This window comes from Piliocolobus tephrosceles, chromosome 17 (genome assembly GCF_002776525.5).
Source record: "Piliocolobus tephrosceles isolate RC106 chromosome 17, ASM277652v3, whole genome shotgun sequence".
NCBI lineage: Eukaryota > Metazoa > Chordata > Mammalia > Primates > Cercopithecidae > Piliocolobus > Piliocolobus tephrosceles.
Window position 1 is genome coordinate 68,673,602 of NC_045450.1, and position 21,299 is coordinate 68,694,900.

At 50.6% G+C, this 21,299-nt stretch overlaps 1 protein-coding gene and 1 long non-coding RNA gene across 2 annotated transcripts in view; both read right to left on the reverse strand.

Annotated features, from left to right (window-relative positions):
- Positions 1-4,130: 4,130 nt before the first annotated feature.
- LOC113219750 lies at positions 4,131-7,067 on the reverse strand. Its single transcript, XR_003306728.1, has 3 exons — positions 7,000-7,067; positions 6,764-6,866; positions 4,131-6,655 (listed from the first exon to the last, which is right to left on the reverse strand). It is a non-coding gene; the product is annotated as an uncharacterized LOC113219750 (long non-coding RNA).
- Positions 7,068-8,198: 1,131 nt separating this feature from the next.
- Positions 8,199-21,299, reverse strand: part of MBTPS1 (membrane bound transcription factor peptidase, site 1) — a 64,732-nt gene continuing 51,631 nt past the window's right edge. Inside the window, exons 18-23 of the mRNA XM_023226794.2 lie at positions 20,912-20,989; positions 18,125-18,265; positions 15,159-15,290; positions 13,746-13,872; positions 10,477-10,607; positions 8,199-9,084 (exon numbers count right to left, since the gene is read on the reverse strand). Coding sequence (XP_023082562.1) covers positions 8,888-9,084; positions 10,477-10,607; positions 13,746-13,872; positions 15,159-15,290; positions 18,125-18,265; positions 20,912-20,989 — 806 coding nt within the window. The 3' untranslated portion in view covers positions 8,199-8,887. The remainder of the gene's footprint in view (positions 9,085-10,476; positions 10,608-13,745; positions 13,873-15,158; positions 15,291-18,124; positions 18,266-20,911; positions 20,990-21,299) is intronic.

Consider the following 21,299-nt stretch of genomic DNA (forward strand, 5'->3'; position numbering starts at 1 on the left):
CAGGAAGTTACTCTGTTACGGTCTTGGAGGCCAGAAGCTGGTCGAGGTATAAATGGGGACATACTTCCTCTGGACACCATGGAGGGAGGATCCTTCCTGCCTCTTCCAGCTCCTGGGGTCTCAGGCACTCCCTGGCTTGTGACTGCATCGCTGCCGTCTCTGCCAGCATCATCTTCCCAAGCTTTCTCCTCTGTCTTCGCTTTTCAGGAAGGCCCACCCGGATAATCCAAGATGATCCCATGTCAAGATCCTTAATTATATCTGCAAAGACCCTTTTTCCAAATAAGGTAACAGTCGCAGGCTCCAGGACATGGCATAAATATGTGTACTGGGGGCCACCATTCAGCCCATTACACCCCTCACGTCTGAGATCTGTTTGAGTTCTCATCAGTCATTCAACAAACACTGATTGACTGAGCACCTACTGTATGCAGGCACTGGAGCTCAAAGGTGAAAGAGAAGGCTCCTCCAGAGAAGGGGACGGTCCCGTGGGGAGCTCACGATGAGACAAGCCACCCCAGCCCAATGGGAGAAGGACTGGACTATGGTACCCGAGAATGAAGCTGAATCTGGAGGGGCTTCCTGGAGAAGGTGTGGGGGCCGAGGGGATGTCTGTGCACCATCGGTGAAGGGCTGGGAGGATGTTCTGGAAAGTGGAGACTCCAGTGGCAGGTGCATGAGCCAGTGCTCCCGGAAAGGGCCCCAGGGGACTGGGTTCCCTAGGCTAGAAACCTAGGTCAGCGCTGAGCTGGGAAAAGGCTTAAACTGTGTCCCACTTGCTGGAGGGTCACTAAACCGTGTGGAGATGGCACTGGACACAGCAGGGAAGGCGGGGGCTGCAGGTGACACTGCAGGCAGGGCCCGTGCACTGCCCAGGCTGCGAGTATTCGGGCCACACAGAGTATTCGCACAGCTCTCCCCGGCCTGCCACAGAGGCCAGGTCAGTCCCACTCCCCCCCACATCCAGCCTCCTGAGAAAGGAGATGAAGGGCCCTTCATCGCAGCTAGGGGCTTTGTAGTCCTTAATCTCCACTTGGGGCTGGGGGGACATTTCCCTGTCCCTGCTGGTGGGTCCCTCATTAGCGGTCCATTAACGTGCATGACTTAGAAATTGGCCACTGGGCTGTGAAATTCCAGGCAATGGGGAAAACCTCTTAATTCGGAGGAGCTTTGATACCCACTCTCTGCCGGCCTCACAGGGCTGCGTGACCTTTCCCTGCTGGGCCCCATCTGCAGCCGGTGGGCGGGCGGGCGGCCACCCAGACCTGACATTGGCTCCAGTGCAGCAGCAGCACGAGGAGGCCACACAGAGGTGCCCGTGTGGATGCTGCCGGCCGTGGCCCACCCTGCACCCTGCACAGGAAAGCCCAGCACGGGGTGGCCTCTCTCCCCTGTGGTGTGGGGACCCACCCCACCAAGGGAGCTCCTGAGGACCCCTCCCTTCCTCCGTCAGAGCCCGTGTCAGGTGACAGGCTTAGGAACTTTCACAACAAAGTGGACTCTGATCGTTTCCCCAGACCTTTCTGCTCATGTCCGATAGAAAATGCTGGAGAGGCCCGATGGCTCACACAGAGGCGGGCAGATCACCTGAGATCAGGAGTTCAAGGCCAACCTGGCCAACATGGCAAAACTCCTGTCTCTACTAAAACGACAAATATTAGCTGGGCGTGGTGGCGGGCACCTGTAATCCCAGCTACTCAGAAGGCTAGGACAGGAGAATCACCTGAACCCGGGAGGTGGAGGTTGCAGTGAGCCGAGATCGTACCATTGCAGTCTAGCCTGGGCAACAAGAGTGAAACTCCATCTCAAAAACAAAACAAAACCAAACAGAAACAAACCCAGAAAATTCCAGAGAACAGGTAAGGGCAGGCCTCAGCAGCTAGCCGGCTGCAGCACACGGTATCGTCACCCTGGCTCTGGGGTCTCAGGCCTGAGCCTCACTCGGGTCACCCGCGAAATGGGAGGACCCAGGCACCTGCTCTCTGGGGCCGTCAGGAGGGGCCTGTGGAAGGTGCGCACAGCACAGGAGTGGCACGTGGCAGCTGCTGAGGTTGGAAAAGAAGCGTGTGCCATACTCCATTTTCCAAATTTCCGTTTTCACCTGGGCCCAATTCGGAGCTTCTAGAACAGAATCCTGAACCTTTGCTACACAAGAACTGTCTTGGGACTTTTCACACCAGATGCCAGGCACACCCGCAGAGCTGCACACTAAACTGGCCCGGGGTGGCACTAGGCATCAGAATTTTTTTTTTTTTTTTTTTTGAGACAAGAGTCTCACTCTGTTGCCCGGGCTCGTGTGCAGTGGCACGATCTTGGCTCACTGCAGCCTCTGCCTCCCGGGTTCAAGCCATTCCCCTGCCTCAGCCTCCCAAGTAGCTGGGATTGTAGATGTGCACCACCATGCCCAGCTAATTTTTGTATTTTTGGTAAAGATGTGGTTTCACCATGTTGGCCAGGCTGGTCTCGAACTCCAGACTTCAGGTGATCTGCCCGCTTCGGCCTCCCAAAGTGCTGGGATTATGGGCAGTCAGAATTTCTACGAAGCTCCCTCAGGAGGGTCTACCGTGCTGTGAGGGTAGAAAACCCAGTTTTTAGGGCCTCCCGCTGACCCTGCTGTCCCCGAGACTGAAGCCCCTCCTTTCTCCGAAGCCCTCAGCCCCGGGGCTGGCCCGCCAAGGCTGCTTAGTAAGCAGCTCAGCAAGCCCAGTATGTTGGAGCAGAGCTGGCGTCTACCTTCTCAGATGGCGGAGGGACCCTACCTGCAGCAATTACCAGGGACGCTGGGATGGGAGACAGATGTCACAGGCCCAAAGTCCTGGGATGGGAGACAGATGTCACAGGGATAGAGAAACTGCTTGTGGTCGGTGAAACGATGGCCTCAAAGGTGTCCTCATCCCAACCTCCAGGCCCTGTATGTTACCCCACATGGCAAAAAGGGTCTTCACACATGAGATTGGGGACCTTGTGGGGAGGGACCCTGGGCTACCCAGGTGGGCTCTGTATGTAATCAGTGTCCTAACACGAATGCAGGAGGGGCCAGAGGTCAGAGAGGAGGCAGTGGCGTGGAGACAGCAGCAGAGGCTAGGTGGGTGTGCTTGGAAGAGGAAGGAGCGGCCCCCGGATGCTGGGAAAGGCCGGGAAATGGGTTGTCACCCCGGGCTTCAGGAAGGAAGCAGCCCTGCCAACACCTTGATTTTAGGCCAGTGAGCCTGAATTTGCACTTCCACCCTCTGGAACCCTAGGAGCACAAATAGGTTTTCAGCCACTGAATTTGTGGTAGTTTGTCCAGGTGGCGGTAGGACCCACACACGCCTGCATCCTGAATTCCGACCCTTGGGCAGCTCTGAGAGGACAGGCCTATGGGCTCCCTCTGGGCTCAGCAGCAGAAGCTGGGTCCCTCAGGGGACACAGCCACAGGGCACAGGCCTTGTCACATCCTGCAGTCCCTGCCTGGGGGCTGTCTCCAGAGCTGCAGTCAGGAGACCCGCTCTGGGTAAAGCAGTCAGGGGGTGAACTGTGGGAGTGAAAGCAAGCATCCTTCAGGCTCACTCTCCTCCTGCCACTGTGTCCAATGGAGGAAACACAGGGGGTGCAGCGGGGATCGGTTAGCAGCCAACACAGGGCTGGGGGCAGAGGGCAGGGAGGAGGGCATGGTGCCAGGGCTGAGCCCACAGGGTCTTCATCCATGGGGTTCTGACCCCTTGGGTCCACACTGACACTGGGGGTCAGAAGGGCCCAAGAACCTCTTCCAGGTTCTAAGCCAGGGCTCCCAAGGGGGCTGCCTGTTGACAAGAATCTCCAGGCCGGGCGCGGTGGCTCACGCCTGTAATCCCAGCACTTTGGGAGGCCGAGGCGGGCGGATCACGAGGTCAGGAGACCGACACCATCTTGGCTAACACAGCGAAACCCCGTCTCTGCTAAAAATACAAAAAATTAGCCGGGCGTGGTGGCAGACGCCTGTAGTCCCAGCTACTCGGGAGGCTGAGACAGGAGAATGGTGTGAACCCGGGAGGCGGAACTTGCAGAGCCGAGATCGCGCCACTGCACTCCAGCCTGGGCGATGAGCAAGATTCCATCTCAAAAAAAAAAAAAAAAGACAAGCATCTCCTGCGGAGGGAGCGTGTGTGTTAGAGTTAACATGACATAAAATTCGCTTTAACTCCATCTGGGGCTTACCATTTTAGAGCGCAGTCCAGTGGCTTTAAGTACTCACAGCGTTGTGCCAGTATCACCACTATCTAATTCCAGAACATTTTCAACAGCCCCAAAGGCACATCCCTTCCCCCAGCTCCTGGCAACCACTGCTGGACTTCCTGTTTTTGTGCAATCTGTTTACTGTGGCTATTCCATCATACATGACGTGGCCTTCTGTGGCTGGCTTCTTTTACTCAGCATGTTCTTGGGGTTCCCGTACTGGGGAGCATGTGTGAGCACTTCGTTTCTTTGTATGGCCATGTTCAGTGGCACGGAGAGGCCACCTTTGTCCACGTGGCCATCGCTGCTGGGCGTGAGGACTGGCCCCACCTTCTGGCTACTGCGAATAGTGCAGGTGGGAACTTCCACACGGAGGTCTTTGAACAGCTTGTTTTCAGTTCTCTTGGGCAGAGGCTTAGGGACTGTTGGGGCACAGCTCCAGTAGCTGCTTGCTCTGGGGAGCTTTTGAAAGAGATTCCCAGTCCCTTCCCAAGGAACAGATGATCCAGTCAAACTGGGGTGAGGCCAGGAATCCGGATTTCTAGGACACTCACCTGCAATGCCTCCTTGTTACCAGCAAATGAAACCAATATTCCATGAGTTAATATCCAATTAAGGGGGTGGCACCAGCCATGTTTTTAATGAAGAATTTCAATATTGCTCTAGAAACGTCTATCTAATCTGTATATAAAAAGGGAGACAAACCTTTTGCATATCCTTGACTCTCTATTTTGTGTCCTGTGAAATCAAAATCTAAGTTGACCCTGGCGTTATTTCCAGTGGGCAGCACCCTCCCCCGCCGCGGGAGGGAGGCAGCCTGGCAGTGAGGGCTTCAGAGCTCAGGCCTAGGCCAGACCTGGGGTTTCTCCTGAAAAATGGATCTGAGAGCCCTGGGTAGGATCATGTCCACAAACCATTGGCCTGAGGCACAGAGATGAGGGCTCAGCAGGTCCCAGGGCCATCACTGTGCGCCAGGCTCACCTACTGTGCGTGGCTTTCCCAGGAGGTCTCCTTGGAGCCATCGTATGTAGGACACGCTCTGCACGGAAAGGACAAGTGTGTGTGCAAAGGAAGATCTAAACTTGAGTGTCCTGTACAGGGGAGGGGGCCAAAGGGGGAGTCACTATTTGCATCTCATCTTAAAGATTCCTGTAGTTGGGGCCACTGCGTGAGTCTCCAGAGAGAGCCAGGGCGAAGGATGATACCTGACGCCACTCAGGGTCCCCAGGCCCCCTGTGAACCCCAGGTGTATCTGTGGTTGCGGCTGGTTGGTCTTTTTTGTTTTTTTTAGTAGAGACAGAGTCTTGCTTACGTTGGCCGGGCTAGCCTGAAGTGATCCTCCTGCTTCGGCCACCCAGTGTTGGGATACAGGCAGAGCCACTGCCAGCTGGCCTTTCCTGGCTTGTTAAAAAGATGTAGCTGTTCACTAGGACAATGAGAGTCTATGCCACAGGCAAAAAGGATTCCTTTCGAAGTGGGGGCGGGCACAGCCCAGGACCACATGAGTGGGCCCAGATGACAGAACGTGGCCTCAACCTCCAGGCACGTGTGTCCCTGTAATGGCTGACATCAGCACTGGCTGTCAGGCACACGGCTAAGCACATGGCCTGGGTGACACCACACATCCAACAGATAGCACTCGGTGGTGTGAAGGCCCCTGGCTAGGGCCCACAGCAGGAGTGGCCGGGCTGAACTGGACCCAGGCAGTTTGAGTCTAGGGCCAGGGCCATGACATCCTCTCCAGGACCTCCAAGGCAGACCCTGGAATCCCACGGCTGCCCCCCAGCAAGGGGGGGGCGTCCCTCCACGGCCTTTCTGTTGGGTGGCACATCTGGATGCCAGACCCAGTCACCTCAGCAGACCACATGGATCTGGTTCCTCCCGGAGACCTAATCCCCTTTCTACCTAAACTCTCCACCAGGGCATTCTCTCTCCAGGCTCACCCTCACCTGCTCCTTCACTCAATCCTCTCAGACTCTGTCCCAAGGCCCCCCAGCATCTGGGTATCCTGTTGGTGTGTCACTGTCCCTTTAGGGAGAGACAGACATGGGGCATCACACAGACACCAGCAGGAGAGAACATGGGTTAAGTACACAGGTTTTGGAACTGAGGGCAACCTGAGTTCAAATTCTGCCTTGGCTACTGGTTATATGACTAGACAAGGCGATGAGCGATCTCCAGGCTTCCGTTTCACCTGTGTGATGGGCCCAGTGATGCCCACCTTACAGTGTGTGGGGAATGAAACAAAAACACGTGTTATAACTAGCATAGCATGCCTGGCACAAAGCTCCTCATGACATCATTCCAGCAACCGGACAAAAAGGGTCCTCACCTCCTGGTTCGAGGCAAAACCTTTAACATAAGCCTGTCCTTTATGGTCCTGAGCACCAGACGGTGAGCAGCCTGCACCTGTGGAGACCTGTGAGACGAGAGGCTCCAGAGCCAACAGCATGGAAGACCCCTGTGTGGATAAGGAGAGTGGCTCAGAGTCACAGCCACTTACTAAGGACGGCAGGGCTCCTGAGTGCCAGATGCTTGCAGCCCTCGGACTGCTTGTGAGGCCCTATACCTTTCGCCCAGGAACGAATGCCTCACGGGACCTCAGCAACACATTTGGATTCTTGAAGCACCGACAGCAGAGTGCAGTGACAGCCGCAAGGTGAGCACGTGACCTGCCAGGGACGAAAAGAATCACAATGGACAGACGGCCCCACGGCTCCTCCCCTGCGTGGGCCAGGATGTTCTCTGCCCATGACCTCAGCAGCACCCTGCACAGCCTCTGCCCTCCTTCCCAGTCATGCTCACCTTTGCTGTGTGGACTGGTGCTCGGCCAGTCAGCATACAACACCCCGTTCAGGTGGGGATCAAAGATTAACAGGCTGTCTGGGATCAGGCAATGCTTTCTCGGATATGACCCCTAATGCACAAGCAACCAAAGAAAAAAACAGAAAAAATGGACTTCAAGATGAAAACCTTTTCTATTTCAAAGGATGGCATCAAGAGAGTGAAAGGCCAAAGAACAAGAGACAGTATCTGCAAGTTACATCGCTGATAAGGGACTCGTCTAAGAACTCCTACAATTCAATAAAAACGCAACCCAATTAAAATATGGACAGAGGCTCTGAACAGACATTTCTGCAAGGAAGACAGACAAATGGGCAATAAACACATGAAAAGACACGCAACACTGTTCAGTCTTGAGGGAGGTGCAAGTGGAAGCTGCAGTGAGACAGCACTGCACACCCACGCGGACGGCTAGCATCTACAGGACGGGGAACTGCAGGTGCTGACGAGGATGTGGAGAAAGTGGAGCTCTCGCACGCTGCTGGCAGGAATGCAAGATGGTGCAGCGGCTTTGGGAGCTCCTCAAAAACTTAAACACAAAGAAGTATTTCATACCTAGGTACACTCCCAACAGAAAACAAAAAACAAAAAACAAAAAACTACATTTGCACAAACCCCTGTACACAAATACTCAGAGCAGCGCTGTTCACAGCAGCCAAAAAGTGGGAACACACAAATGTCCACCAGCTGAGGAAGAGAGAAACACAACTGGGCTAGCCACCCCACAGGACACTGCTTAGCCACAAGGAGGAATGCGTCTGAATACCTGCTACAGCGCTGGTCAATGAACCCTGAAAACATGACACGGAGTGAAAAGAGTCAGATGCCAAGGACTCCGTACTGTGCGATCCCACTGAAAGGACACGTCCAGAACCGGCCAATCCACACAGAGCAGCCCGGCTGCTGGTGACCTGGGGGCAGGGGATGAATGGGGGTGACTTGGGGTGGGAGTGGGGTTTTCTCTGGGGTGATGGAAATGTTCTGGAAACTGCACAGCCTTGTGAGTGCACCAAAAACCACTGAGCTCTACACTACAAAGTGGAGAATGTTATGTGAATTATGTCTCAATAAACACAAAATTAGCAGGTTGATTCAGAACCCATTCCAGACTGTCATCAAAGAGAAACGGGACACGTGGAAAGAGTCCGTTACACAGTATCTTTAAGCTTCAGACCGGTAATACATATTTATTGAAAATTTTCTTCACCGATAATGGTGAAATCAAGACCTCAAATTACAAAACATGGTGGCAGGTGATACTTACAAAAATAAAGCGAAGGTCTATGTTTCACAGATTTGTGTACGTTTCCTTCAAATCTCAGTCTATCCTATCATTAAAAAGATCATGGAATCTATGTTGTTCCTCATGATGGAATAGTAAAAAAACCGCATTCCACTGACAAAAAAAATAGTTTTGCTTCCAAATAGCACAAGTCTTTAAAGTGACTTTTCCCAACAATAAATATAGAAAATAGCCTTTAACAAGCGTATTTTAGCTTGGTCAGGGTTGTATCATTTGTTTGGAAAGTACATCCTTCCCCTCCAGTCAGAAGACCCCAGACAGCCTTTCCAGGTTCTCCCGAGTCTTTGGTGCGCGTAGCTGCCCGGTGGGGAGTCTCACTGGCGGCAGAGCCTCTGAGTCCCTCCTGACGGGACGGGACCCACAGGATTCTTCTCGATGTACCAGGAGCCTCTGCCCATCACAGGAGGGCAGGCCCATGTAGAACAGACTCTAATAAACCTGCAGCTGGAAACCAGATCCCTTTTAAACCGCCACCACAGCTCAGCTCACCCACCAGCGCCGTCCGTGAAGGCTTTCTCTGGCCCTCACGGTCAGCCAGGCTGCCGGTCACACCGAAGGGGTCTTTGGCGGGTGAACCTGCTGCATGAGCTGCGGGCGCTTCACCCTGGGCTTTCTCCGCTTTGGCCTGCTCTTGGCTTTGTTGATTTGTACCACAAAGAAGGCCAGGACCACCATGGCTCCCAGGAAGGCGAAGACAGGAATGGTCTGGCCCACCTCCTGGTTGTAGCGGCCAGGCATGATCCCTGCAAGAGGACAGATGGTGAACAGGCAGGAAGCCACAGAGCTACCATGACAGCCTTTTTCCATGACAGCTGGATTCATCAGAAACTAAATGCGAGCTAATTTCACTAGCTGGGCTTGCAGGGCATGTATCATTTTTAAGCCTTAGCTAAAGTAACCCAGGCCATCAGTAAACAGTGGATGAGAACAAAGAGCAGTCATGTTCCCAGTCCGTGGAGAAGCCACTTCCTGGCGGGGTAGACAGCTCAGTGGGCTCTCTGCTGCCCCTCCTCCCTGGGCTCCCCACAGGTGGATGATCAGGCCCAGCTCTGCTTCCGTCACAACCTACCGAAGGGAGGCCCAGAGGCGCTCTGTGTTTCCCTAAAAACAAGGGAAGATGGGCACGTCTCTATCCAGGGGAGAAGGAGGGGCCTGTGGTTCCAGCTGAGTGGCAGGAGAAGAAAGGAGGTGTGGCGGAGGAAGCACCTCTGGCAGTGCCCCGCCTTTGGGGAAAGCCCTCCATGGAGGAGACGTGTGGCTGAAAACCAGGAGAGGCCATCAGAAGACCCCTGGTTCAGAATGTCAATACGATTGACTGGGCAATGCTAAGGGCTCTGGAATTTACCCTCAGCGCACCCCGTGACCTACGCACAAGGCCCTCAGGACCCTGGCACCACCACCACCACGCAATGTCCAGGCCTGGACTGCACGACAAGGGTGCCCCTTCCTGATCCCATTTCTGGACAATTCCTGGAACTCAGAGAAACTCCCCTTGATAGCTGTAAACTCTTTGGAAGAGTACAGGGGACTCTAGAGCAAAAGACCTGCCCAGGTTCTGCTGGAAAGGCCTGGTACCAACTGCCCTGGGTTGTGGACAAGAACCTGCCCCAGGCAGGCTATCGAGTTGCCCTCAGAGTCTGTCAGATCCCCGCAGAGACAGACAGCATGAGACCGCCCCAGCTCAGTCAAGCCCCTCCCAGGCGGAGCAGGGCAGAGAACTGGAAGGGCCTTCTGGGCTGAGAGCTGGGAGCCAGGGCGGCTGCTGCCACTGGCTGGGACCCAAACTAGCAGACAGGCGTCCTGTGAGGGACATAATAGGTGGCTGGCAGAACTTTCATAAAGAGCTTACAAGTTACTTTGAACATCTTTAAGTAGATCACCCGGTCGTTGTAAAAGAAATTCCAATGTGAAAATCTAGGTAGCATTTTCGAAGGGAAACAACAATCTCTTAATCTCTCAGGCCTGCCCTTGGTCGTGCTGGTTTGTGCCACAAAAGACGCTGAGAGCCAAGGCCACCACAGCTCCCGGGAAGGCAGAGACAGGAAGAGTCTGGCTCGCCTCCTGGCGGGGAGGGAGACTCCTTTGAACAAAATACAGGATGACTGAGCACAGTAACAAAGCACCCGAGAACTCACCTCCAGGAATGTCCCAGGCGCCGCTCTCTCCAGGGGACAAGGGCCTCACTTGAGGGCGATTTGATCGAAAGTTGGGTAACACCACCTTGTCCAGGTCGATGGAGAGCAGCTTCTGATGTTTCCAAAGGTTACTTCAGAAAATAGATTAAAACAAAATAAAAATAAGCCATTGTACTAGTCTAGGAAGCTCAACTAAAACCCAAGAAAGAGAAAGTGATCTACAGGGAGATGTGAAATGATATTTGCATCCACGTCTACCTAAATGCTACTGAACAGCAACTGTGGTGGCCGTTTCCAGGTCCTGAGAGAGACAGATCAAAATCAAGTCCCTGTTCATGAGATTCTACTGAGTTTATAATATGACCAGCATGAGCCTGTTTTTGCATAAAGCTGGCAACATGACCAAGCAACTCGGGAGGACACTCATGGTGAGGCCCTGAAGGAGCCTGTGGGTGGGAGAAGCTGAAGCCTGCCCAGTGGACGTGAGCCTGGGGCCATCGAGGTCCTCTCCCTGAGGCCTGGAGCAGTCGGAGGCAATGGTGACTCCACAGCCACTGCGTGTAAAGAAGCGGGCAAACGGGCTGGGACCAGACAGCATCTTTGTCTCTGAAGAAACCGCTGTCTAGAGGGAGAATAGGAAACATACAAGGAAGCAACAGTGGGGAGAGTCTGAGCAGCGAAACGCGGGGTCCCCACCTGCCGCGCCCGCAGTCGGGGGATGATCAAGTGAACGCGTGCGCTTTCTGCACTCTGTGGTGCACAGTATCATTATTCACTTTGGGATCTGAAAAACTTGTTCAGGCCAATACAACTTAGACCCAAAGAACGCAGAGAGGTTGATATGCTGGCAACAGCGGCACAGAGCCTGGGAGGACACCAGAGCTAGAGCGAAGAGCGCGATGGGAAAACACTACTCTGGCTTAAGTGAGGGGAAGAATACAGTAAGTTTGCCAATGAAAAATTCTCTGTTTTTCTGTTGTTGACTCATTTGGAAACTGTCGGCCTGTCTCTCTCACTTTGGGCAAGTGAAAGCAAAGACGTCCAGTCCTATCAACAACTAGGCTGAAAGTCAATGCCAAGCTGGCGGGCAAGAGCTGGTCTAAGCAGAGGCTTCTTAGGCAGGAAAGAGGGAGACTCCCACTCGATACTCCCAGCTCAGCAACTGCCTGAATACCAATGAGCACTCATCATAACCCTCCTATTTTATAGGATTTAATTTTACACTTCAGGTTTAATCAGTCTGAAAATTAAACTGATAGTGTTAAGTTACGGAATCAATGACATTTAGGCTTTATGACTTTGTAGCTGAATATATATGGGCTGTATTTCCATTCTAACAGTGACATCCTGTTCCAGAATCTAATTCTTTGGTGATGGCACTTTCTAGTGGAGTAGTCATGGTAACAGTCCACACCCATTACCACGTGGCTGCTTTACAGCATACTGATGGAAGGACTGAGGAGCCACCGGAGCAGGGGTTCCTCTCAGGGAGGACGCTGGCACTTCCACAGCTGCCCTAGGTATGGGCACCTGATGCCCACCAAAGAAACCCAAAGAGCCTCTCCACTTCACAGACAGAAACCTGCCCCCGGCACTGGGCTGACAGGCATCTGGAGCTGTCTCCTGGTCTCAGATCTCTTTTAGAGACTCAGAATATGCGTCGATCTAGGTCTCTGGGGACTGAAAATAATTTTCAACAAGCTGTGAAAAGCAAGATAAATGTAAAACCCAGCCGCGTACTGAAGGAGGCATTACTGAGTGATTGTAAAAATCAAATTCCAGGAGCTGTCCATTATCAACACGCTGGATGGGCCAGTCCAGAATGTGATGGATTATTTGATGTGAACAGGTAGATAGCCAAGGGTAGAAAGGACATTGTTACCTGCTTCAAGTCCTGAACAACACTGTGGAGAATAATTGGGTTTCTGGAACTTCAGCTAACACTGTTCACTGAGTATGAATTGCTGACCATGGCTGGAATATAAACTCTGGTTTGAATGCTAGGCTAATAGAAGGTTATAAATGAATAGAATGCAAAAATGGAAACTTATCAGAAATTTTTAAATGATGAGATGTGAACTGGAATGGAAAAGTACCCAGTAATTAAGGTTCAGAAAGAAAGCTGCTGATGAAACAATGTGATGATTCCACCATTCTCCTGTGTTCTATTAAGCATATTCGAAATGAAGACGTATGGTCAGTGCGTGGTGTGTTTAGCACTTTTGGTTTATGATGAGCAGTAAAGGCGGAAGGTGGCCTCACCACCTTCCCACGGGCATTCTCGTCTTCACCTTACAGGATGGAGGGTGACCTCTGTCCCCGGCCCCATACCATCACTGGAGGAAAAGGGGGCCTGTCTAGAGCGGAGCCTCCTGCCTGAGGGGGTTGGGGAGAGGGGCCGGGTACCAGGGGGCCAGGGAGGCTCGGAGGGCAAGACTCCTGCTTGATGGGGTGAGAGGTGTGCCTGCCAGGCCAGGGGCACAGCTCTGACAGCTGTCCCTGGCTTCATCTCCTTGCTCAGGAGAAGCTCCCCCTTTGTTCTGATACTGTCCTGCTCAGGCTAGGGACGTCACAGAAAAAGTGAGAGGGTGGGATCTGAGAAAACGGGGACCAGTCACGCCCAGCTGGCTCGCCTTAGCCGTAGGGGGAAACAGCAGAGCCACCTCGAACACTGGCTACGGAAAGGAAACAATGCAAATGAAGAAGCCGAGTTAGTGAGCTGGAGAAGGAATCTGGGCGGCACTGCACACAGCAGTGCAGTGACAGCAGTAGAGGTTACAGCCTATCGTCAGAAGCGGGTGCTTTCACCCCCAGTCACAGTCAGCACAGGACATAATGACACAGAAGCATGCTCTTCTTGGAAAGGCTGCAACCGCAGTCCCCGGGGATGGCAGAAGAAGGGAACTCTATCTTATCATCAATGTCTCAAACAGGGAACACACTGTGGCCAGCAGCTCTCAACTCCCCAGCCACAGGACTCAGAGCTCCAGCTCACAGGAAATCACTGTTGGATCACAGCTTTTTAAAAAAGAATTAACCAAATGTAACAAGATGCTAATTATCCAAAGCACTTTTTATGCGGGATACCACCAAAGAGCCTATTTCCAAAGGCCAACATGGGGGGGTTCACTAAATAACTACCACAAATGACAAACCTGAAGATCTGACAATCCAATAGTGACGTCTGTAAAATTCCATTCTCTCCTATAAGAAAAGCAATGACTCACAAGCCCCACGGAAAGAGTGGAAGGGCACAGGCGGACACTAACCTGGGCGCCGTCTCGTTTAAAGGCTGTGGCTTGGCCCAAGACAAATGTGGACAGGCTGGCAGAGGCCGAGGTTTTGGGTCTCCCAAATGGGCCTCCAGAACCTTGGAGTACCGATGAAGATGGTTTCCTGTGGTTAGAAGCAACATCAACAAAAAAGAAAATCATCTCTATTATTAAAATGCAAAGGAAAAAAGACTTTATCATGAGTTTGTCTGCTTTCCCACAACAGAGCACAGAGTCCCTGTGCTCTGTTAAGCTGTCCTCCATGTGCTGCAGGAGCCACGCCTGATTGGTTCCTCCCGGACAATGTGTGTTTCCATTGCTGAAGGTGGGTGAGAAAATCAGAACTGTTTCCTTGAAGATGGGCAGATGTGTGCACGGCACTGGCTGGTCAACCTTTGCTGACCACCACCAACACGCACAAGGCTACACTTGCAGAATCTAAGCTACAGACCAGTTTCACAGAAAAAATCCTTCTCTTCTAAAATATTTAATTCTCTGGCCAAATAAAAAAAAACTCTGCATTTTCAAAATTCTGTTTCTTCGATCTGCACCATTGAACACTGTAGCTGCCAACCACATGTAGCTATCGAGCAACTGAAATAAGGTATTACGTGTTTAAATTCTAATCTTCTTCTTGTCTTCGGCTCAAGTATATTATTAAAATAGTTTCATCTGTGTTTCTTTCTACTTTTTAAACGCAGCTCCTGGAAAATATTAAATGATGCCTGTGGCTCACATGACCCTTCTATGGGCAGTGCTGTAAGGACCAGCACACCAAGGGACTTACAGGCACTGATACCCACCCCGCTAAGTGCCAAGCAGCTGGGGGCCCCACGGCACCGGCACAGGCCCCAGAGGCGGGTTGAGGCTCCACCACCACATACCGCCCAGGGGATCTCAGGCAGGCATCTAATTTCTCTCAACTCTCGTTTCCTTATCTGGAAACTGGGAACGATAGTATCTATTTTCACAGGATTACTGAGAGGGCACAGTGAGGTAATCCATGGGAGCATCCCAGCCTGCGGCCTGGGACCTGGCAAGTGCTCTAGCCGTCGGTGATTCTTCCTGAAGGCCTGTAGGAGCCAGTGTCCTCACCTGTGAAAGGAGGTAAACACACCTGGAGGGGCGTGAGGGCGTGAGAGCCTGAGGGCGTGAGGGGCATGAGGGGCAGGGTGTGTGCGGAAAAGCAGCTGCAAACTGGGCCCTCGATCATGTCCCTCTGGGGACTCAGGATGGCCTCTCGGCGGGTTAGAGCTGCTGCGTGCTGGTCTACCTGCAGCCATTACGAAAACCGCTCAGCTGTGCACGCAAACTGGCCCCACTTGCTGGCAGGCACAGCCACTGGCTGAAGTAGCATCACGTTCAGCTGGATCCCATTTCCTCCCCAAGGCATCCTGCCCATCCACTCACCTTCCATCCTCTCTGGAGTGGCTGAGCCTGCTCCACTGGGAGGGCGCTGGCGGTTCCCAGAGTGACTGAGGCTAGGAGGTGTCACCCCATAGGATGTGTACTGGAGGAGGGCATCCAGAAGCCAAAAGCAGTCTGCAAGTCAACAAGCCTGTTTAGGAATACTTTTTTTTTTTTTTTCCCAGACAGAGTCACCCTCTTGTCACCCAGTGCAGTGGCGCAATCATAGCTCACTTGCAGCCTTGAGCTTCTGGGCTCAAGTGATCCTCCTGCCTCAGCCTCCCGAGTAGCTGAGACTGCAAGCACATGACCCCATGCCTGGCTGATTTTTTATTTTTTGCATAAATGGGTCTGGCTGGTCTCAAACTCCTGGGCTCAAGTGATCTTCCCGCCTCAGTCTCCCAAAGTGCTGGGATTATAGGTGTGAGCCACCACACACGGCCCGGAATTTAGCTTTTAAAAAGAAATCTCTAAAGGAAATTTTTTTTAAGTTAGTCCCCAAAAGAGGGGGAAATGGGAGTTCAGAAGTCACGAGTTTACGTCAAAGTAAATCCAATATGCTCCAGATTCCCCTATTCTTGTAAGACACGCATTCTCAGTGGCCCAGCCCAGCCAGATCAGCACACACAGGCCTGACCTGACCAGGGCTCCACTCCCCAGTGCCTCGTGGCTCCAAGTGGTCAGCACCACTGTCCACCAGGCTGTACCACCAGGCTGTACCAACTGCCTGAGTGCCACACTCAGCTTCTCAAGGACAGGGGCAGAACGGAGTTCATTCAGAGACAGTGAGACTATGTGACACCCACTGAGAAAAGAAGGGCCTGAGAGCGGGGGCTCAGGGGCAACAGGGAGAGGAGAACAGAGAGTCATGGCTCCTGCTGCATCCCAGAGGCTCTCCTGGGGAGAAGGAACTGTACTGACACCTCAGGGGGTGGACGCAAGGCCCAACACCCACGGAGCATCTGTTCACTTGAGCTGGGCTTCCAGTCGGTAGAGCCCTGACCACTGGAAGTGCGACAACAGAGAAAGGGCAATTTGTTTTTGGGGACACCTCAGAGTCGAGGCACTGGGCTAGCAACAGCTTCCGTTCACAAAGGATCCTTTCTGAGCGCGAAAACGCCACCCGGTATTGAAACTGGAGCTTCTGTTTCCATCTTGTTTCTCCTGTGTCTGCCCCTTCAAGTCCCATTAACATCAACCTGGACTAGACAAGATCCATGCAAGAAAAATGCCATTAAGTACTCTTCTTTCATTAAAGGGCACTTCTGGTCAAGTGTTTAATGCCCCTGAAAGGTTAAAAAAGCTGCCATTTTAAATTTAAGGCCTAGGACCATCTTCACAGGTGTTTAAAATTTAATACGGATTCTTACCAGGAGATCTCAGGTCTTAAAATCTCTGTGGAAATAAAACATTAATCTCCTTTAACTGTGATTTTAACCCTCACTTTTTATTTTTATTTTGTTATTTATTTATTTATTTTTTGAGACGGAGTCTCGCGCTGTCGCCCAGGCTGGAGTGCAGTGGCCGGATCTCAGCTCACTGCAAGCTCCGCCTCCTGGGTTTGTGCCATTCTCCTGCCTCAGCCTCTCGAGTAGCTGGGACTACAGGCGCCCATCACCTCGCCCGGCTAGTTTTTTGTATTTTTTTAGTAGAGATGGGGTTTCACCGTGTTAGCCAGGATGGTCTCAATCTCCTGACCTCGTGATCTGCCCGTCTCGGCCTCCCAAAGTGCTGGGATTACAGGCTTGAGCCACTGCGCCCGGCCTTATTTTTATTTTATTTTATTTAAACAGTGTCTTTCTCTGTCACCCAGGCTGGAGTGCAGTGGTGCGATCTTGGCTCACTGCAACCTCCATCTCCCGAGTTCAAGCAATTCTCCCGCCTCAGCCTCCTGAGTAGCTGGGATTACAGGCACACGCCACCACGCCTGGCTATTTTTTGTATTTTTAGTAGAGACGGGGTTTCACCATGTTGGCCAGGCTGGTCACGAACTCCTGACCTCATGATCCACTCACCTCGGCCTACCAAAGTGCTGGGATCACAGCCGTGAGCCACCGCACCCAGCCCATTTTTGATTTTTAAAAACACCCATCCCAGTCTAGGGATTTACATAAATGCCAGGAATGTAGTCAACTTCAGCCTGAAACGGAGGGGCACACACACACCTCTCAGTGCATGCTCTCAGGGCCTCGTTCCTGTAACTCACCACCCGCCCTCTGCCCCAAGTTCCCCAGTGATCACAGTGTGTTAGAAGGCTGCCCTTCAGTCCTGGTGTTGTCCTCATCTTACCAAAGTGCTTACTATGGAGCACTTTTACCACTCTTTTTCCCCTTTACAAAATGAGAAAAATAGTCTGTGCCCAACCTCAAGCCTCCAGATCTAAAGGATGCATCGAGAGACTGAAAAAGAGCAGAAAGAAGACAACTGATGTGCCCATTTGCCTTCCCTTCACACCTCAAGATAACAAAAGCTCTTCACTGATAAAGGCTCAGAAAAGCCCAAATTCCAGGTCTGGAAGGACAGCCAAGAACCAGCTCTCCAGGAAAAGAATGTATCAGACCAGAGAAGGGCGCCCCCACGTGGCAGTGCCCACAAAGTGCAGGCAGCACGGGGTAGGAAGCCTGGGAGGGGTAGGAAGCCTGGGAGGGGCAGGCCCCAAGGAAGTCAGGGAAGGGGCTCTCCACCAGAATGCGGGGGTCCCGCCTCCACTGGCCTCAGGAAGGTGAAGATGGAGAAGAGGCATTATGGCCCGAAAAAGTAGTTTTCTTTTGCTTATTAAATGTATGCAGACTCAGACACCTATCAAAATATTCCAAGCAATCAAAGCGACTGCAACGTCTCCAGCTGAGCCTGGCTCAAGTGAACACATGTCGGCTGATCTGCCAGCATCTCACGGGCGCCTTTCCAGAGACAAAGGGAAGAAAGGATCTGAGTGCTGAAGTCACTAAGCCCATGTGCGGTTTTCATACCCTTCTGTCGGTGACTGTCATCCAAGCAATTGGAGTCCCCATACAGTACAATCCGGCCTCCGCCCTCAGCTGGAAGCTGATAAAGTCCCAAAATGGGGACGTTTTCAACAACTGCTGTTTCCTGCTTTAAAACCTCCAATCCTGAAATCACACAACAGAAACAACAGACATGAGTTTCCACTGAGCAGTGTCATTGCCTGAGATTTCATCCACGTGACAAACCACATTTACAAAATCTAATATTCAATTAAGACATGGCAAATTTTTAGAACAGAAAAGCCTTAAGAATAAGTCTTTTAGAACAGAAATGTCTTAAGTGCCATTAATTTGTTTTAGCAAAATTCACTTTGTATTTCCGTATCTATCCACTTTCATTTTACTTGCCATGGTGGTACATAATATTCACAATTGTAGAGGTGCTGCCTCTCTCTATCTTAAAAAAAAAAAAAAACCTAAATTTTGTCTCCTCTTATTATCCTGAAAGGCCTATGTTTTCAGACAGTTACACAAAGGGCAGCCAGCAGCTCCTGCTAAACACACAGGTTTCTCTATGAATACAGTAATATATACTAATACCCAGGTTTCATGTTTTATTATGAAAAGCTAGGACAAATGTAACTAATTTTTTAAAGTATGTCCACATATTTTTAATTTAGGTTTAAGACATTGGTTACATTAATTTCACAAAGACACATGTTCCAACAGCACAGCCTCCTATCTTTGCCCAGATGACATAATTTAAAATTTGTAACGAATCAAGAAGTCAAAAATGAATAGATGCCACAGGTAGCATCATCAGTGGCACCACCAGATAATCTAGGAGTCTCTGCCCCCAATTCAATTGCTTTCCTCAGCACTAGAACATGATGTACGTCTTCACCAGTATCTAGTATTGTCCGTGTTGATAACCTCCGAAATGTCCGTAGCTCTATAAACGTGACATTCCCCGCTCTCTGTGCGGGAATCCTACTGGGAGCTGAGAAGAAGAAAAAATACGCTTTTCTTTGGAAGAGGGAAGAAGTCAGGAGAAACTGGAACACATTCACCGCCATTTGCCTTATGGTATTTGATGGGAGTTTTATTTCTGCCGTCAGGGTCTTTTCTGATGAGGCATAACCCAAATTCCTATTTTCAAATTCTTATTTTGTACCCAAAAGATTATTCAATTTAAAGTCTTTATGGGAATAAAATGCCCCTTAAAAAAATTTCATTTTCACACTGTAGTAGAACACCAAAAGAAAGCATGTATCCTTAAATCTACTTCTGATTCTCCCCACCCACCAACCAAAAACAAGGATCTCCCAGAGGGTACAAGCCAATGAGACCTCCGCTTTGAACCCCTGCTTATAGCTAGGACCTGAAGTGATACTGCCTACGAGAAATGCTTTTAGAAAAAATCACCAACCCGTGGCCAAGTGACTGTGAAAACAATCATTATGTGCCTGAAGTTGAAATATAACCCTCTGAAACACAGATCCAGTTACTGATCAACCTTGCTTTTGATAAAAGGAAAAAATCCCTTCCAGGTAATATAAAAATAAATTCTATATTCCAGTTTCAAGTAGGTAAGGTGAGAAATCCTCTCTTTTCACCGTTTTCAACTAATAAAACTATCCTTAACCTTCACGTACAGAAAATGGCAACCTTTACGATGGAGGGGGACTCTCATTCTGAAATACACAGTATCAACTTGCATGACAAAAATGAATCTTGTACATTTTCACAAGCCTATTGTTTGGGGCACGTTAACAGTCTCAAAGCTCCAGCACCCACGTGTGAGAGTAGACACACGTGGTTCAAAACGACAGCTCTGGGCTGATAGCGCACAGGAAGGCTGTAGTGTGGTTTCTGCTCACCTGCCCATACCCTCCTGCACCTGGCTTTCCAGAAGGCAGAGGCAGCTACTCTCACTGCTCTCCAGTTCACCAGGTGGGCACGGTGCACTAAGCACAGGGTGGTATCACGAATATCAGTTCTAGGAGAGCTTCCTGGGTGATGCCTGTACACAGCTGAAGCAAAACTGCATGCAAACACCGCTCTTCAGAGAATTCTGAGAGGCTGCTGTATAATGAATGTTTCTTATCTTTAAATAGTTCAGAACTCCAAAACATGGTCAAAATTTTTCTAAAATCTTGGTAATCTGGCAATCACAGAAGCAGAACAATTCATAAAGGATAACAAAAAAATTCATCAAGTAACCTTGAAGGTATTTTTTTTGTTGTTGTTGTTGTTTTTTGACACGGAGTCTTGCTTTGTTGCCCAGGCTGGAGTGCAATGGCATGATCTTGGCTCACTGCAAACTCTGCCTCCTGGATTCAAGTGATTCTCCTGCCTCAGCCTCCTGAGTAGCTGGGACTACAGGTACGCACCACCACACCTGGCTAAATTTTTGTATTTTTAGTAGAGATGGGGTTTCACTGTGTGAGCCAGGATGGTCTTCATCTCCTGACCTCATGATCTGCCCACCTCAGCCTCCCAAAGTAGTGAGTACCATTCAAGTAATAGTGCAAAACATTTTAAAAGAAACCAAAACATCCAATGGACATGGGAGTTCTTATTGGGGTGATAACATTGTTCTGGAAGTAGACAGTGGTGATGCTTCCACAATTTTGTAAATACACTAAAAACCACTGAATTGTACACTTTAAAAGGGCAACTGTTACGGCATGTAAATTATACGCAATAAAACTTATTAAAGAAAGACAGAGATGAGAGACAGAGAGAGAAGTGGGGGGAAAGGGAGAGAGAGAAAGAAGAAGCAAAAGGCCCATGAATGGCACCCTTTACCTTGGTCCTTGAAAGTCTGTGTTATCACGACGCCATCTTCTGGAAACTTCGCGATGCTGCACCCCGACGCATAATACACTAGGAAAGAGTGTTCAAAGTCAAGGGAACGCAGGAACGCCGAACGCTTTAATAAATAATAGCTACTCGTTTACCCAAAATACATCCTTCAGACGCTATGTATTTTTTTTAATTGTTTTTAATTTTGAGGGAGGAGCTGCTATTGCCTTGTTACACATAAAGTACAAGAAATCACCTCAAAATTCAAGTGAAAAATACTACTAACATCAGGTTTCTGAATATATTTTATAATTCAAGGAAAAATATTAATATTAGGTTTCTGAATAAATGTTAAAATTCAGAGCAGTCAAAGGCTCAAAACAAGCTGCCC